The 18513-nt window shown below is 36.8% G+C and overlaps 1 protein-coding gene and 1 pseudogene across 8 annotated transcripts in view; both read left to right on the forward strand.

Annotated features, from left to right (window-relative positions):
* Window positions 1-18513, forward strand: part of hdac5 (histone deacetylase 5) — a 376118-nt gene that overhangs the window by 258672 nt on the left and 98933 nt on the right. For all 8 annotated transcript variants that reach the window (XM_060848955.1, XM_060848956.1, XM_060848954.1 and 5 more), the window contains 4 exons: window positions 505-639; window positions 1666-1888; window positions 5281-5495; window positions 6863-7126. In XM_060848955.1, the coding sequence (XP_060704938.1) occupies window positions 505-639; window positions 1666-1888; window positions 5281-5495; window positions 6863-7126 (837 nt within the window). The remainder of the gene's footprint in view (window positions 1-504; window positions 640-1665; window positions 1889-5280; window positions 5496-6862; window positions 7127-18513) is intronic.
* Window positions 13278-13706, forward strand: LOC132830730 (large ribosomal subunit protein eL32-like; annotated as a pseudogene).

An 18513-nucleotide genomic window follows, 5' to 3' on the forward strand; every position in this document is an offset into this window, starting at 1 on the left:
ACATTTGTACTGAAGTTATAAACTAGTATTATAAGCAAAATAAACTATTTGAACATAGAACCCCTGATTAATGCGCCTACATATCCCGGAACACCATGGGCAATTTAGCATGGCCAGTTCACCTAACCTGCACCATCTTTGGATTATTTCTGCACTAAATATTCAAAATTCAATTGAACTTTCTTTTGGGTAAAGAAACCCAGTAAGTTCCTGTTAATACCCATTAACGATAGCTTTCAAATGTCCTCATGTCCACAATGAATGTTGTCACCATCATACCAATAGTCAAACCCAAGTCTTGCTAAATATGGCAGTGAATTGTTGATGTAAGTTGAGAAAGATGTATTTATTCGTAGAATACAATCATCATGTTTTGTTCTTTTGCAGCATGTGCAGCTGATTTATATCAAAAACAATATCAAATCCAGTTGGAGAAAGAATAGCATTTGGTGAAGTCAGCGCCTCAATAAACACCATCTAAAGCATTTTTTTTAAAATTCACAGCATATGCATCCACATCACAAAGCAGTGAACGCTGATGGATCAGCAAGTCAGCTGAGTCTCTATACATCTCCTTCACTACCTAACATTTCCCTTGGGCTCCCAGCTACAGTCACAGTATCCAATGCACAGATCAATGTAAGTAGACACTTTTATTTTATGGAATAATAACTCAGTGGGTGCACTTCAGTAATTAAAAATGATCTCACTTAGTTCATGTCTCATTGTTTAATTTTTAATTGAACAGAACTGCTATTGTAGGACCTGAATTTACAATTAAACAGTGATTTTTGAATGATACCGAACATGGTTTGGTGGCAAATCATGCCAATAAAATCGGTCTTAGCTCCATTTGTGTGTTTCTGTGGTACCTTTGCCTCTTGCTTCATAAGACTGATGTTAAAACTACACAATGGGAACCAGTCCAAAGAATCTTAAAGTATATGAGAAGACATCTCAACCAAGTAATTGTGGGGAGAAAAGCACATTGCAAACATTGTAGATCTATTTTTAAATGATCCATTTCATTTGGAGGTACTTGGCTTTTTGATCAAATTGTTTTGAGAGCTTGTCAGAATAGAGCATTCACTGTTTCTTAAAATGTGTGGTAGTGAAATACTGTGTATAAAAATAGCTAATTTTTTTTTATAATTCAACCCCTGCACTTCAGCTAAGTACAATGATTGGCATATTCTTTTAATGCTAGATTTTTATGTTGTTTCTCCATTTGTGGTGTGTGTACAGAGGATTAGACTAGATACACTTAATTGTCAAATAGGCCATTCCAATTTCGAAAGGTTTGGTTGTTGGCTTTCCTGTTTTAATCTGCAGATTTTATTCTGGTTTTAATTTTGTTTTCATTCTTCAAGGGAGAGAGATGCAAGATCTGTTAAAGAATTTCATTTGTTTTTGTTTGATGAATACAGTCAGTTCTGCTATAATGCAGTAGTTTTGTTCTCGTGCAATCCCATGTTGTTAAAAAATTGCATAATAGCAGCACTATTTAAACCAATGGAGCCGGAATCATATTATAACCAATATATGGTTTAAAAGTTCACATGAAACAGTGTCACCAATTCATCAATTGCGTTATAGCGAATTCGCATGAACAAAACATGTGTTATAGCAGAACAACCTGTAATGCCTTTTTTTTACTATTTATAGGCATCACAAAAGATGTCAGCCCAACAAGAAGCAGAAAGGCAAGCTATTCAGTCTTTGCGTCAGGGTGGTGCCTTAACAGGGAAGTTCGTGAGTACCACCTCGCTACCATCAGGTTTGCCCACAACGGCAGTTGAAGGAGAAACCAACGCTCACAGCCACCCCTCGCTTCTTCAACACGTGCTGCTTCTCGAGCAAGCTCGTCAGCAAAATGCTTTGATAGCTGGTGAATAGTTTTTACTAAAGCCTTCACAGTGTATCAGAAAATTTATTAAAAAGCAATAACTTGAGAGAGACAAGTCCCAAATTGATAGTCAGGTTTATGACTGTCATTTGAATGGTTTATGACATTTGTAATTCTTTTATGAGTGACAAGATTTTTGAAGCATGGCTTCACAGATCTGATAGGATAATCAATGCAGAATAATCTAAGAATCTGTGAAGTGAAGAATTGATTTTACAGAAGTATATTTCCCATTTATTTATTAATGAGCAATGTTGCAAGTAGATAAATTCTCTGTATTACTGTTATCATTTAAATATTTTGTTATATTCGGACCAATAAGGTTTTGCCCTTTTTTTTGTTGAAGTGAGTACCTGCATTTTGAGAATTTATTCAGAGTGGTATTAAACTGCTTTGCAGAAAACCATAGAACTGCAGATGCTGTAAATCAGAAACCGAATCCAACAGAAATTACTGGAAAAGCTCAGCAGGTCTGGCAGCATCTGTGGAGAGAAGTCAAAGTCAACATTTTGGGTCTAATGGCCCTTACTCAGAAGTGTTTGTAGCTAGGAAAAGATAGGTGTATATCCTAAAGAAGTGGTTGGGAAAGTGGGGAAGGAGTAAACGATAGATGGAGATAGAGCCCAGAGGGACAGAAAAACAATTGGACAGACAAAGAAATAGATAAAAAGGTGGGGGACCACTAGCACTGTGGGAGGGAAGAAAGGGGTTGAGGGCTGAAGTGCGGGAGATGGGTCAAACACGGCTAAGGTACCTGTCAACCATGGTGGTGGGGAATACTTGGTTGAAGAAAAAGGTGGACATTTCGGAGGCTTCCTTATAGAAGTTACACCATCAGAACTGATGTGATTGAGACAAGAAACTGGGAGAATGGAATAGAGCCTTCACAAGAAGCAAAGGAACTGGGTAAGTTGATGTGTTTGTAGTGGATATCAGTGGCCATCCTATCCCCAGAAATGGAGATATTGAGGAAGGGAAAGGAGAAGTCAAAGATGGACCAGGTGATCCACCAGGGTGGAAAATTGGAAGCAAAATTGATAAAAGTTTTCAATTCTGGACGAGAGAGGGAAGTAGCAATAATGATGTCATCGACGTACCGGAGAAAGAGTTGTGAGTGGGGCCGGAATATGATTTAAACATGGAACGGTAGACATAGTCCACAATGAGACAGGCATAAAAGGAGCCCATGCAGGTGCCCATGGCCACCCCTTTCACCTGAAAAAAGTGGGAGGAGTTAAAGGAAAACTTGTTCAAAGTAAGGACAAGCTAGGTCAGGCAAAAAAAAGAGTGGTGGTGAATGGGGACAGTCCAGGCCTTTTTTATGCAAAAAAACAGAGACTATCCTGATGAGGAGTGGTTGTGAAAAGGAATTACATATCCATGGTAAGGAGGAGGCAGCTTGAGCCTCAAACTAGAAATTCTGAAACTGAAAGTGTTTGAAGAATGGTGGATGTAAGTTGGAAGAGTCACAACAAGGGGAGAAAAAAATCAAATCAAGGTAAAAAGAGATGAGTTCTGTGAGGCAGGAACAAGCAGAAACAATGGGTCCGCCCAGGCAGTCCTGTGTGTGGATTATGGGATTGAAGTAGAAGTGGGCTGCACATGCTTAGGGGGACTATGAATTTAGAGGCATTGAGATTATCAGATGAAATGATATTAGTGAGCATTGTGGACACAATAGCCTGGTGTTCCATGGTGGGGTCATGGGTTGTATCTGAGAGCACAATGCCTTAGACCGGAGTAAAGACTCTTTTATACCTGGGTCAAAAGAGTGTAAGTGAACAGTTACTTGTGTGTCTCCCTCTAAAAACAAATAAGTATTATGAACTACATCAAATCTTTGCTTTTCAATTTTAATTCAATCAATTAGATTAGATTCCCTACAGTATGGAAACAGGCCCTTTGACCCAACAAGTCCACACCGACCCACCCAGACCCATTCCCCTATTTACCCCTAATTAATGCACCTAACACTATGGACAGTTTAGCATGGCCAATTCACCTGATCTGCCCATCTTTGGATTGTGGGAGGAAACCGGAGTACCTGGAGGAAACCCACACAGACACTGGGAGAACGTGCAAACTCCACACAGACAGTCGCCTGAGCTGGAATCGAATCCGGGTCACTGGTGCTGTGAGGCAGCAGTGCAAACCACTGAGCCACCGTGCCGCCCCATGTTTCAATTATATTCCTTCCTTAATTTTGGAGGGAGTTTTAATATTAGGAGTTTTAATATTAAATTATAATATAAAGTTATAATATTAATTCTGTTTTTGGGGAAAATTTTTTTTCCTCTGGGAGAAGTTTTAAAGTGATAGTTCAGATGACCCTCTGACAACTACCACTTTGAATTCAACTCAGTGCTAATTGGCATCTTTTGTATGTAGAGCTATTTCAGATGATGGACAAGGGTAAATCTGGTAAGACAATACTCCATTATTAAATTAACAAACATGAGTACAAGCAATTCATTAATAAAGCATTGTGTATGCCAACTAATAAATTATATAGTCATATAGATAAAATCAGTAATGGGTCCAACACCGACCTTTAAGGCACTCCACTACTCGCAGGCCTCCTGTCTGACAAGTATCCTTCCAGTATTACCCTCTGCTTCCTTGTTTTACAGGAGTTTGCAGTAGTTAACTTAATTCACGATTCCAAATTAAAATCTTTTTGGTTATAATACTGCTTCTAAATAAACTCCTATGTAATAGTGTAAACATTGCATCTTGTTAATGAAACTTGTATTCAGAGAAAAATCTGCTGATTAAAAGGTCACATGCAAAGATTGAGTGTTCAAGTCCAAAATTATTGAGTAAATCCACTTATCTAAATAAACCTATGTTTTTAAAGTTTTAATAAAGTTGATCTAACTGAAAATGTTTAATGAATGGTAATAACTATATATTACAAGTGATGTATTCACCAAACATGCAACTGAGTTATCATATTCACCTCTGTGAGCTTTAGTTGTGAGAAAAAATTAAAATATAGTTAAGGTTTTTCATTCTCTGCAATTAATTTGGGTTTATTAAAAGAAACTAATAATATGTTTATTACTTTGGACTTTCACCTTTGTTGTTACATGTTCTGTATGTGAGGAAACAATACACAGATATTACTTGTAATATTGTATAAAATTATAAATTGTAAAAGAGCATGATTTATTCTTCATGTTTTGTGGTCATGCTTCACTCATTTTAACATGTTGCAATGACTGATTATATTTCTGATGTGGAAAGTGAAGTGGTAAACTTATTGTAAATTTATCAGTTAGTACCTGGAATATTAGAGTTGTTCATGAACATCGTTCATTTGTGAAAATATAGAAAGGATCAACAATAATACTCTTGTAACTTATCTTACTCAGTGCCTCTCCATGCACAATCACCTTTGGTGACGGGTGAGAGAGTTTCCACCAATCTTCGAACAGTAAACAAGTTGCCTCGGCACCGCCCGCTAAGTCGTACCCAATCTGCTCCTCTACCCCAGAGTCCCCAGGCTTTGCAGCAGCTAGTGATGCAGCAACAACACCAACAGTTCTTGGAGAAACAGAAACAGTACCAACAACAAATCCAACTTAAGGTAAAAGAACAAAAAAAAAACTGATAAATGACCACTTGCAACTCGAACACCCTGAGAATCTAAAATGTACGAGTAAAACTCCCACTTTTCAGTCTAGCTCTTTTTAGGCAAAGATTTATATGCTTTATCATAATGTTGCTATGATACAAGGGAAGATTGACAAATTGCGTAACAAGCTTAATACGTACATATATTCTTGTAAGAACCATCCAGTAATATGTATTAGCTTTTTCATGTCTTCATGATTTTGAATGCTATACGCCAGAAGAAACTCAGTCCATCATGCCTATGCAAGCTCTGAATGAGTTATCCATTTAGTTCCACTCCCTTGTCTAATCCTGTTGTTCTATTACTGAAGGCAAAAGGTATTCCTGAACAGTTCAAAACTAATTAATTACTTTTGGAGTGTACTTATGCTGTGTGCAAGCAAACAGCCAATTTCCATATTGTGAAATTTCATGATTGGAGCATGGTATGCAGTTTTGGGAGTCTTCCCAACGAAAGGTATGCTGACCATAAAAGAAGTGCAATGAATATTCACCAAACTAATTCCTTGGACAGAGATATTGTACTTTGAGGAAATTTAAATGTACAATATTGTCTGGCGATAAGAAGAATGAAAAGTGATCTCATTATTTTAGGTTCATCTGAGTAGTCAGAATATGTTATCTAAAAGGTGTTAACTAACAGTACAATGCACATTGAGCATTAGGTTGAAAGTATCAGACATTATTCGGCATTCAAATCCTGGAGTTTAGAGAGACTATTTCTTTGAGCCAAGTATTTGGATGTTTTGATGAATACTTTTCAAATACTTCAATTTTAAAAAGTACACAGGAGGGATTTATGAAAACACGTGGAATTTGAGATAAATGATTACTGCAAAAATGATAACTTAGTTTGAATAGAGATGCCAGAAGCTAAATTCTCCAATGACTTAGATAGACTTAAATTGGAAAAGTTAAAAGCGAAACTTGTTAAATTCTGAAGAGAACTTGGTCAAAAGACTAAGGAAAATTAGTTAGAAATGCCCATTGTTGAATATTTAAACAATTTGAACACACGATGGCTTGCAGAATATCATAGATTCAAAGAAACCTCAGCACAGAAAGCAATTTTCCATCTATTGAAATTCAGTTTTATGCTTTCCCTTCTAATTACTTTGCCCTGCACTTGAATCATGAATTTACTGTATATCCTACTCACTAACAATTTATTGAGTAGTGCAAATTATTTTTCACATTTTTTCCATTTAGTTTACTCTAAGTCTACTTTGCACTAATGAGAATAACCTTTATATTTGGCTGTGCTCTAATTTATGATTGTGTGTTAATAGCTTTGTTTATGCATGTGAATGTCTGCCATAGATGCTTTCCAAGTCAAGTGAATCTCCTCGGCAACCTCCAATTCACCCTGAAGAGACTGAAGAAGAGTTGTGTGAGCAACAGGACATGCAGGAAGATCAGGCACCTGCAAGTAGCAGCAGCATCAATTCTGGAGGAAGTGAAGCAACAAATGACATTCTTGAACAGGATGCAATGCAGGTGAAGGATGAACCACCAGATAGTGAAGAGGAAGATCAACTAGAAGATCAGAAAGAAGGTGAAGAACAAATTCCGCATTTTAATCAGGTAATCCCAGTTCTTTATTGGCTTTCATCTTGTACCTGCTATGACAAAAGAGGTCTCAACCAATGATTCTCAAGCTTCCCACATGGGTTTTCTGGGGTTTTTTTTTGCTTTTTTTTCCCCTTTCTATATAAGAAAACAATTTTATTGTCTGTGTGGACTTAAACTTTTTAAAACTGTCAAAGGTGAAATATGTCAATCTGAGTTGAAGAATAGAAATATAACTTAATTTTAACAATCACAATAGAATTGTATTTCCTTAACGCTCAAGTTTTTTGAGATGTTAATACTTATTTCATAAATCTGCTGAGAGGGTTGAATGAAAAACCTTTTTAATTTAAATTTTAAAACAGTACATAGGTGGAGCATGTTTTCTTGCTTTTGTTTTAAACTGTTAAGTCTAAAATGCACACCCGTAGTTGTGAATAATTAAGGAACTGTGCAATCACAAATCTTCAATAACGTTTATTTATCAATCAAAAACTATAAACATAAAAGTAACATTAAGTAACTTTTTGCTTTTGCAAGTATTTTGTCTGCTTTTTAATGTAACTGTATGTTTTCATTTCCGGTGAGTTTAAGACATACAGCACATTCTTACATTCAAGTTGTATCACCAAAGATGTGACAATAATAAGTTTAGTCGTCTTCATTTGGTAAATTTCCTGTAGCAATGTCAACAGTAGCTACAAAGGGAACAGTCTGGAAGGCAGTAAAGCTGATTAAGTCACAAAGTACCTTGAGACACTGTAAGCAATGTGTTTCCTAATCCTCTTAATGTAATATGGTGATGTTAGGAGTATAGCAGAATTTTTTTTTTAAACTTCAAGAAATTACTTGCTTGTACCAAAACAGAAACATGCAGCAGTTTCTTTCAAAATTTCATTTAGAATATGAGCAAATTTCAAAAGTTTTTTTTGTTCGTGCATTGTAGTTACACTTCAGAATTTCACAGAAAGTAACAACTTCCAATTAAAATAAAATGTTAGCTTAGCCTCGCTTCATTATACAAGAACTTCTTAATATTGTAAGGCTACTACTGTCAGTAGTTTATCTGTTGAAACAATAAATCCAATGTAATCCTAAGGTTTATTGTTAATATTATTGACTGATAATATTGCTTTGTAAAGTTTACATTTTCTTAATATTGTGAAAGATGCTCATAAGATCTAATCTCTTTTCATAAAGTCATCAAACAGTGCAATTTGCTGTTACAGCACCCCATTCCATTACTACTTGTAATGGGTCTTGATTCATCCATTGACCCAAACATTACAAAATATTCACAGCATAGAAACTGATCATTCAATCCAATAGATCCATCTGGTGTGTTTAAGCTTCACATAAACCTCCTTCCACTGTTGATTTTTGAACTCGTTAATGTATTGTTCCGCTCCTTTCTTCCTCATGTACTTGCTCGAATGCATCAATGTTTGTCTCAGCTATTTCAAGTACTAGCAAGTTCCATATTCTCACCATTTACTGGGTAATTTCTAGATTGCAACAGTCTGTACATTTCAAAATTACTTCATTGACTGTATGCACACTTTTAAAGCAGATTAATAGTTATGAAAGGTACTATATAAATGCAAGTTTTACTTGACAATGTTTATCCTGAGTTCCCAGTTGGATTATTTGGTAACACATATTTAAGCTTGTGGTTCTGATCTCATCTGCAAGTAGAAGCTTATCTCCCACTGTGTTTAGTTGATTAAACCCTTTCATAACCCATTTTAGAGAAATGTCTCCCAGTCGGTTCAGCCTTTCCCAATGAATATAACCCCTCAATTCTGGTTTCATTCTAGTAATTCTTTTATGCACTTCTCCAATGCCCTGCTATGATAAAAGTTTGATGATTGAATCTTAGGTAGCTGGAAATGTTTTTGATGCAAAGTTATGTTGCATTTAAGTAGGATGTCTAATGTGATGTTATCATTGGATAAATAAACAGCTACCATCAGTTCTGCAATTTACAACATATAAAAAAAACTTCTAAAAGAGATCTTGAGCCGAAATGGCACAATAGGTTCTCCAATTGTTTTTGTGCATGCTGCGAACTAGTTTATTCTTTGGCCTTCTTTTGAAAAGTGATTTTGGATTTTTTTTCTCACCATGACTGGTTTCACGGCATGATCTAAATTTTATATTTTGTTTCAGAATATTTTTTCACCATTTACTGGGTAATTTCAAGATTACAACAGTCAATACATTTCAAAATTACTTCATGACTGCATAGCATTTTTATATATGATTGGAAGCATATTAATGGGAAATTAAATACACCATGAGAGGAAAAATATATACAGATTGGTATGTTTGGTCAATTGGCCAAACAAAATGAAGTGAAGTAAGGGAAAGCTTGCGTGGAACATAAAGGTTTGTTCAGCCGAAGAGCCCATTTCTGTATTGTATGATGCTGTGAAACATTCGAGCCTCTGAACTCAAAAGGTTGTAGGTTCAAACCCTTTTCTAGCTCAAAACATAAATTCATTTCTCAGTGTAACACTGAAGTCGTGTTTTATTGTTGAAGTTTTTTTTAATGAATGCAATATTAAATTGATGATTAAATGGTTTGTTAAAGTGAACATAACGAATCCAATGGAATTTCTTAAAGAACCAATCAACGACTGAGCATCACAGTAGTGAAGGTAATCTTTGGGATTTTCTTCTGTTCTTTCAGTAGGATACAAATGTTACTGGCAAGCCCAACATTTGTCTCACCCCTGTTTCGCATCAATAATGAAATATTACGGCAGTATTCATTTATGTTAGAATAGTCCTGTTTGATTGGTCTGAGAGGTTTTTTGCCCTTACCTGTGCAGAAGTGCTACCTTTGGCCCCAAATTAGCACTGTTGGTCATTCTTGATATGTTGAAGTACAAGTGCAAATCAATATTCAAGAGCGGATTATACTCTATTACAATAGCTGTTATGCTACTACACTTTATGTGTACGTGATCCAGATTTCAGATGCAAAATTGTGAAAGACACAATGGTGCAAACTAATAATATAAACATATGGGGAAAGGTGTGTTTTCATTCAAGAAAATTGATTTTTTTCAGTTAGTTTGTTCTGAAATAAACGAGTGAGTTCAATAAAATTAAATTCAATTAAATTAAAAGGCATGATTACATGTTCAGCTGACTGCAAAGGAACAGCTGGGAATTTGATTCAGCTAGTTTTAAAAAAATTCTTTATATATTCATGGGATGAGGGCATCACTGGCTGGGCAGAATTTATTGCCCATCCCAAACAGCCCAGAAGGCAGTTAAGAGTCTAGCACATTGCTGTGGATCTGGAGTCACATAGGGCAGATCAAATAACGGTGGCAATTTCCTTCCCTAAAGGACATTAGTGAACTAGATGGGTTTTTCCAAACAATCAGCAATGGATTCATGTTCGTCATTAGACTCTTAGTTCCAGATTTTTTTAAAAATTGAATTCATATTCTACCGTCTGCCATGGCAGGATTTGAACACGCGTCACCAGAACATTACTTTGGTCTCTAGATTGACAGTCCAGTGATCACTAGACCATTGCCTCTGCGGATTGCTAGACTTCCAGAGACAATTGAACTTAACAGTTGATTTTATAGAGAATAAAGAGTGTATGATCCAGTCATTACATCTTTGGAGTTTTTAAATGAAATACCATCTAGATTTCTGCTAATTCAACTAAATGACTGAAAATAGCTGCACAAGATTCATAAGCAGTGGGAGACATGAAACATAATTTTTAAAGGATCGGTACGAATGGTAGGCTTTTCAGTTTAATATCATGGTAAGGGAAACATGGTAAATCATACCTCAATAAGTAATCGTAATTTGGATTCCGGTAGGTTCCAGGGACGCTGTAATTATGAATGTCAATAGAGTATTGAAAGCATCGTGATATATAAATCCAAGGCTGAAGCATTCACAACCAGTTGCTGTCAAATATGCCAGATGGATGACTCAGCATGGCCATCTTTTGAGAAGGCACCTTTGAATCCAGTCTTAACCTTATCAATTCACTTCATGCAATTTCATGAAGTGGCTTGGCATACTGGATGTCGTAAAAGCCATGACCCCAGAAACATCCTGATTTTAGTGCTGGAATGTTGTGCCCTAGAAGTAGCTGCACCTCTAGCAAAGCTATTCCATTAAGTTACAACACTGCCGTCTACCTGGCAAAGTGGAAGATATCAAAGTTAAGCTCTGTCTTCAAAATCAGGATAAATTTGAACTGGTCAGTTACAGTGCTATTGGTCTCCTGTCATTGACCAGCAATGTTCCACGGCGGTGCTGCGTCCACTTTTGTTTTTCATTTATGTAAATAGTTCAGATGAGAATATTGAAGGCATGGCCAGTAACTTTGCAGATGACACCAAGATTAGTGGTATAGTGGACAGTGAAGAACGCTATCTAAGATTATAAAGAGACCTTGATCAATGGGCTGAAGAGTAGCAGATTCAGTTTAATTTGGATAAATGTGAAGTTGTGCTTTTTGGTAAAACAAACAAGGTGAGGACTTGTATAATTAAAAGTAAGGCTTTGGGTAGTACGGTAGAACAAAGAGATCTAGGGATTCAGGTACGTAATTATTTGAAGTTTGCATCACACATAATTAGGGTGATTAAGAAGGTATTTAACACATTTGCCTTCATTGCTCAGACCTTTGAGTATAGAAGTTGGGATGTTAGGTTGAGGTTGTACAGGACCTTGGTGAGACCTCTTCTGGAGTATTGTGACCAGCTCTGGTTGCCCTGTTATAGGAAGGATACTATTAAGCTGGAGAAGGCTTGAAGAAATTTGTGAGGATGTTGCCGGGAATGGACAGTTTAAGTAATAGGGAGAGGCTGGGACATTTTTCACTGGAGCATAGGAGGTTATGGGGTGACCTTATAGAGGTTCATAATATCATGAGGGATCTAGATAAGGTGGATGGCAAGTATCTTTTCCCTCGGGTGGGGGCTTTCAAGACTAAGAGGCATATTTTTAAGATAAGAGGAGAAAGATTTTAAAAAGACATATGGGGCAATTCTTTTATACAAAGGGTTCATGTGTGGAATGGTGGATGCAGGTACAGTTACAACATTTAAAAGCCATTTGGATAAGTTCATGAATAGGAAATGTTTGGAGAGTTGCGGGCCAAGTGCAGACATGTGGGACTAGTTTATTTTGGGATTATGGTCGGCATTGATTGGTTGGACTGAAGGGCCTGCTTCCATGCTGTATGACTCTATGATTACAAAATGTTGGAAATTGTTATCTGCTATGCTATCAAGTGAGACTTCTTCACCAACAATGTGATTTCTGACAGCGCCACTCTGCTACAAATCTTGTTATAGCTTGATCTAAATGTGGACAAATGATCTGAATTTCAGAGATGAGGTGAAAGTTATGCCTTGACATCAAGGCAGGATTTGACCAGTCGTGACTTTAAGGAGTTATTGGAATGAATTTTATCAGAAAAATCGGCTAAATACCAATTTTGGGCAGTTGTTTGGAGGGTCTATCTCTATGACCTTTAGCAAGTTGTGCAAGTCTCTGCTGTTCACCACATTATGCTTCTATGGTGTCAGATCTAGAAGTAGAGGTCCCTTTAAGGCACAGACAAATTGGCACCAGAGTTGATTAAGAGCAGTAGGTGCTCATTAGTCATCTGAGGGGCCCTCCTGTGCTGCAGTGATAGTGTCCCTACCCTGGACCACAGGGCCCAAGTTCAAGTCCCACCTGCTTCAGAGATGTATAATAACATCTTTGAACAATTTGATTCGAAAAATAGGTTAAATTTAAAAAAAGATTTAAGTGATAAGTGCTAGGGGTGCAGTGGTAGCATCTCTACCTCTGAGCCAGGAGACCCAGGTTCACATGCCCTGCTTCACTGGTGTGTCATATTCTGAACAGGTTGATTTTAAAAAAAAGCCATGTTCTGATGGCTCTTGCATGATATAATCCCTACATCTGGGTCAGAAGGTCTGGGTTCAGTTTCCACCTGCTCTAATAACAATCATATTGATTTAAAAACATCTACATCTGCTGTGAAATAGTCATTTGATTGAAATGTAATTAGAGGAAAGTAATGAGCTCTTTATTTTGCATACATTATAAAACAGAAGAATCAAGTTCTGCTGTTCTGCGTCTGGTGCCCAGCAAGCAGCTAACAAGTATCATGGCTGTCCAAAGACCGATTATCAAGCCTAACATTGTGAAGAAACACAAAACGAAGTTTGTTTGTCATCAGTCAAATTGGTATGTGAAGATTGCACATAACTGGCATAAGGGATTGACAACAGAGTGCACAGATGGTTTAAAGGTCAGATATTGCTGCCCATTAGATGCAGCAGCAACAAGAAGATCAAACACATGCTGCCATGCAGGGAAATTGCCAATGAAGAACATCAAGAAGCTGGAAGTCCTCATGATGAGCAATAAAATGTATTGTGCCAAGGTTTCTCACACTGTCTCCTTCAAAACCCACAAAACAGTTTTGGAGAGGGCAGCCCAGTTTGCAGTCATGATCACCAATTTGGATTCCAGGTTATGCAGTAAAGGGAATGAAATTCTCTTGGCAAAACTTCAACTCCTTGAAAAATCTTAAAATATCTGTATTTAGAAAAGAACCACTTTCAGACAATGGTCAATGACGCAGTGGTACTGTCCTTACCTTTGAACCTGGGGATCTGGGTTCAAGTCCCAGCTGTCCTGGACATGTCATAGGATGTTTGAATAAATTAAAAGTATCAAGAAAAGATCTGAATTCTTCCTCAGTGGGTTGTTGGTTTCTGGACAATCAAAGTTCCAGAAAAGAAAGACAAAAGTCATTTCTGTTACTAGCAAGAAGCAAAGCTCCCAGTAGTTTTTTTAAAATTAAATAGCTGTGTCATGCTGCAGGATCACAAATAATAACTACCTGTGTTTTTGGATTTGGAAGAATGAAGTGGAGATGTGGTCATGGGCCAGTTCACTACTCAAGATGAAGCAAGGTATGGCTTTCATTTTATTATGATCAAGAAGGAGTAAAATTAGAAATGAAGCATTTTCAGAACTGTGTAACAGACCTGAATAGCTGAGTTAGAGATTCTAATATGATTTCTGTTCAGAACTTACTAAAATGATAATTTGCTGGAATCCAACAAGGCTGATCACTATTTGATGACAGTCAATCCACAGAAGAGTATATCATAAAATTTGAGAGTTTTGCAACTGACTTTAGAAATTCTGGAGGCTGTGCTGGCATCAAGTACAAAGCTTGCATGCCAACTTTTGTTTTTTGGTTTCGTGAGAATGACAACATTTGAACAAATCGCTGCTAACCTAAATAGATCTGTTCCAGATCCCTTTACAGAGGTTGTGAATTCTGTGGTAATACAGATCCTGGAAGACTATGATTAACTGACTCACAAAGTTGAAGGGTGCCTAGTCACAAGCACCCATATAAGTATAGAATTGCTGAAATGTTTTTTGAAGACGGTCGTACCCTTAGATTTCCCAATCAAAGGAAAATGCAGGTTTTGAGTTATGGATAGCAATAAATGACTCTCCAAGATCCAAGGATAGCAGTTAATAGATGGTTCTAGTTTGATTTCAAATATCACCATGGCAGAAGTTATCCAAGGTTGAGAAGTCAAGTATTTGAAGCAAAGTTCTGAGAATGAATATGATGAGGCAAACAGTTGAAAAATGGTGCGAGTGAAAAAAGACTTAAGTTAGTCCATAAGTATCTTCGTTGCTAAAGCATTCATTTGTGTCTACTAGACAAAATGGCAGTACCTCAATAGTGTCTGGTGTAAAATGGTTGACCTGTTATTTGGAAACTCTGGATAAAGCATACAAAAATTGAGTTAAAAAATTCAAAAACTCAACTTTTTTTTGATTCAAGGATGCTAATTTGTTACCATTTCTAAAGAAAGTGGCGCTCTCCTGTGAAATTGCATCATTTCTTAAGCCTGATGTCATTCAATGACACACCATTACTACTGAGTACATTTTAATGGAAAAAAAAATGAAAATGTGTTTGGACATGGAGAATGATAAAGCATTTGTATTCAGTCAGCAGTAAACTCTCAAAAGTATGGGATTGTGCTATTATTGTATTCCATTGAGGAATCCTGAAATTTCTTGTTGAGAGAAGTCTGGCTGTTTAGAAGAGGAATATGTGGAAATTGCATAAACAATTTGCTTATCTGCCATCACAAAACCTAAAGCTACAGTTTAAAGGATGCCAAAATTGTTGATATAGAATATGAATCCCATGCAGAACATGTCACTCAATTCCTCACTCCTCAAAGCCTATTTATCACTTAGTTTTTGTTCTGCTTGTTAAAAATGTACAGTGTTGTTAGATTTGGAAATGGCAAGTTGAGAGGTGACAAGGATGGACCAAAGTTACACTGGAAGAAACATTAAAAAATAGAATCAAGCAAACAATGAGAAATCTTTAAATGTGTATTCAGTACATTGCAAGAAAAATGTAATTCCCTTAAAGCTAGAAACCAGGAAAATAATTTTGGGGTACCACAGATGAATAAATAACTTCAAGTAAAATTGCATAAAAAGGAAGAGACATTAAAGAAATAAAAACTAAAACAAGATAAGGTAGAATACAAACAACATTAGAAAGCTTGAAAAACAGGCAAATTGGTAAATGATCTTGAGCATAGAAAAATGTGAGGTACACATCGTGGCTACATTTAAAACAGAGATTAGGCAAATTGTTTTCTTTGAGGGTCATGGATCTTTAGAGCTCATTGCTTTTACAACCTTTCCAGGAAGAGCCTTTGAATATTTACAAAGCAGAGTTTGGTAAATTTGTGTTAAACAAACGGGTGAAAGGCTATTTGGGTTAGGCAGACAAGTGGATTTGAGATCACAGTTAGATCAGCCATGATTGAATGGTGAAGCTGGCTCGAGGGGCTGAATGGTTTACTGCTGCTCTTAATTTTGTTTTTGTAAATGGGAATATGATATGCTGAAAATTTGAGTTGAGTTACATGGAATGTAAAGAGAGTCATAAAACATAAGTAGTAGAAATTAGTTGCTCTGAACTGTATGTTACTGTGAGGTGTCCTATATCTACACCACTTGTTACAACCAATCAGAAATCGTCTTATTTTAGGAGGGATTTATTGCCGCCTCTTCCTTCTGATTGGTACAGATGTTTTGAGCAAGTAGTACAGGAAGTGACATGGCCATGGTGCATGCCGATTACATTGAAAAATGTAACAAAAACTGAAATTGCTGGAGAAAGTGAGTAAGTCTGTGGAACAAAAGCAGAAGTAATGTTTCCAGCCTTTTAATTCTTCTTCAACATTCTCCACCTACACCTATACCATCCCCTGCTACTCTCGGCCTTATTGTTGGATACTATTTCCTGCAACAAGACAGAAGGAAAAGCTTGATATGATGGAATTGGATGGAAGAGGGATGTTGGGACCTAGTGAGATGGAGAAACTGAAGGAAATCCAGTCTTAATAGTAGGGAAATGGTTGTTGGGGAAATCAATGGGATTGAAGGCCAATAAATCCAAGAGTCTAATAACCTACATCCCAGAGTACTAAGAGATAACCCATGAAATAGTGAATGTATTAGTGGTCCTCTTTCAAGCTTCTATAGACAATGGATCAGTTCGTATGGATTGGAGGGTAGCCAATTTAGCAACAATATTTAAAGAAGGAAGTAGAGAGAAAATGGAATTATAAGTCTCAACCACTTGCAGCCACCTCCTCAACCCATACCTCATCACCTTGTAGTCTTGTTCTCTTTACCCAAGCCCGTTTTGTTGCCTCAGTTTCCCTCTTGTGTTTGCTGCTGATAGGTTTTGTTGTGAATAGGAGCAAATAGAAGAGAGAACCAGTCTGATTGGAAAGACAGTTGTCACTTATAATTATGAGGTGTGGCTTTTCTCTCATTGGTCACCCTGTAATTGAATTTTCTTGGGCATATTAGTGCTTCTGGATTCAACTGCGGCCTGCCTGTATTTTGAGCCCCAGTTTGTTTTTCCAGATATTTTTAATCAACCTGATCAGACATGTTAAGACATAGCTCTGGATCAGGTAGGTCTTGATGCCAAGTATTCCAACCCAGAAGAAGGGACTTTGCTCAAGTATTAGATCGTGTGAGAAATAACTGTGGCCCTTTGACTAATATTTGAAATATTATATTATTTTAACTTTTTGCACCATTCAGAGAAATAAGCATTGATAAATCAGATCTGAGCAAATGTGTAAGATGCAGTATTTTTGCCATGTCTTGAACAAACACAATGCCTATTTTAGAACCAATTGGGGGACAAAAATCTGGAAATTGCTGAACTCCAAAGTGGATTCCAGTGTTAAATTATTTTCAGTACATTTATCATCTAAATGTAGAAGAGCTTTTTCCATTCTTTGTTATCAACAATTCACCTTCCAAGGTTTTTCCAAATTGGAGTGCACAGCAGTGGCCCTCATTTAGAGACCAGGAGCTGAAACAAAGATCAGAACCATTTCGTGAGTGATGAGAGAGGCCATCTGCTTAGTTTGGGAGACAATAGAGAATATAATCTCTTTATTAAGCTTCAGTAAAGTCAATATATTACTGAGTGTTATTTTCATCAGGTTAGCCCAATAAACTCTATTTAGTACTTCACAATGAAAGGCAGGGGACATTACTAATACAGTCAATATATTACTGAAATGATCATTTATTTTACGTGTGACTTTTGATGTAAATGTACATTTTACATTCACAACCAAGGGAAGAAAATTTGCAATGTTTGTCATTTTGAATTTAATGTTGTGTTTTATTTTATTATATCTGTAATCTTTTAGGAAATGATCTTTTTCATTTAAATTATGTCATAAACATATAATAAATAGGAGTAAAGACCTCAACTTGGTCTTTGTTTTGGGACTGTTCCTCCCTGGCTCCAGACCAGAATGAGGAAAATTATCCTTCCTGTATCTGTCTTTTTCATTCCTTTTAGAAATTGGTATGTTTGAATGAAATCACATTTCATTCTTATAAACTCCAGAGGACATAGACTTTCCATAATAATCCCTCCATCTCAGCAATTAGTTAGTTAGCCTTTCCTGATGAAGGGTTTATGCCCAAAACGTCGAATTTCCTGTTCCTTGGATGCTGCCTGACCTGCTGCGCTTTAACCAGCAACACATTTTTAGCTCTGCACTCTATCTATGGCAAGAATATCTTCCTTTAGGTAAGGAAAATTGCACAATACTCCAATTCTCACCAAGGCTGTATGTCATTACAGTAACACATCTTTCCTCCTGTATTCAAGTCCACTTGAAGTAAATGAGCTGAAAATGTGTTGCTGGTTAAAGCACTGCAGGTCAGACAGCATCCAAGGAACAGGAAATTCGACGTTTCGGGCCAGAGCCCTTCATCAGGCTCTGGCCCGAAACGTC

The sequence above is a fragment of the Hemiscyllium ocellatum genome, chromosome 32 (assembly GCF_020745735.1).
Source record: "Hemiscyllium ocellatum isolate sHemOce1 chromosome 32, sHemOce1.pat.X.cur, whole genome shotgun sequence".
NCBI classification, from domain to species: domain Eukaryota; kingdom Metazoa; phylum Chordata; class Chondrichthyes; order Orectolobiformes; family Hemiscylliidae; genus Hemiscyllium; species Hemiscyllium ocellatum.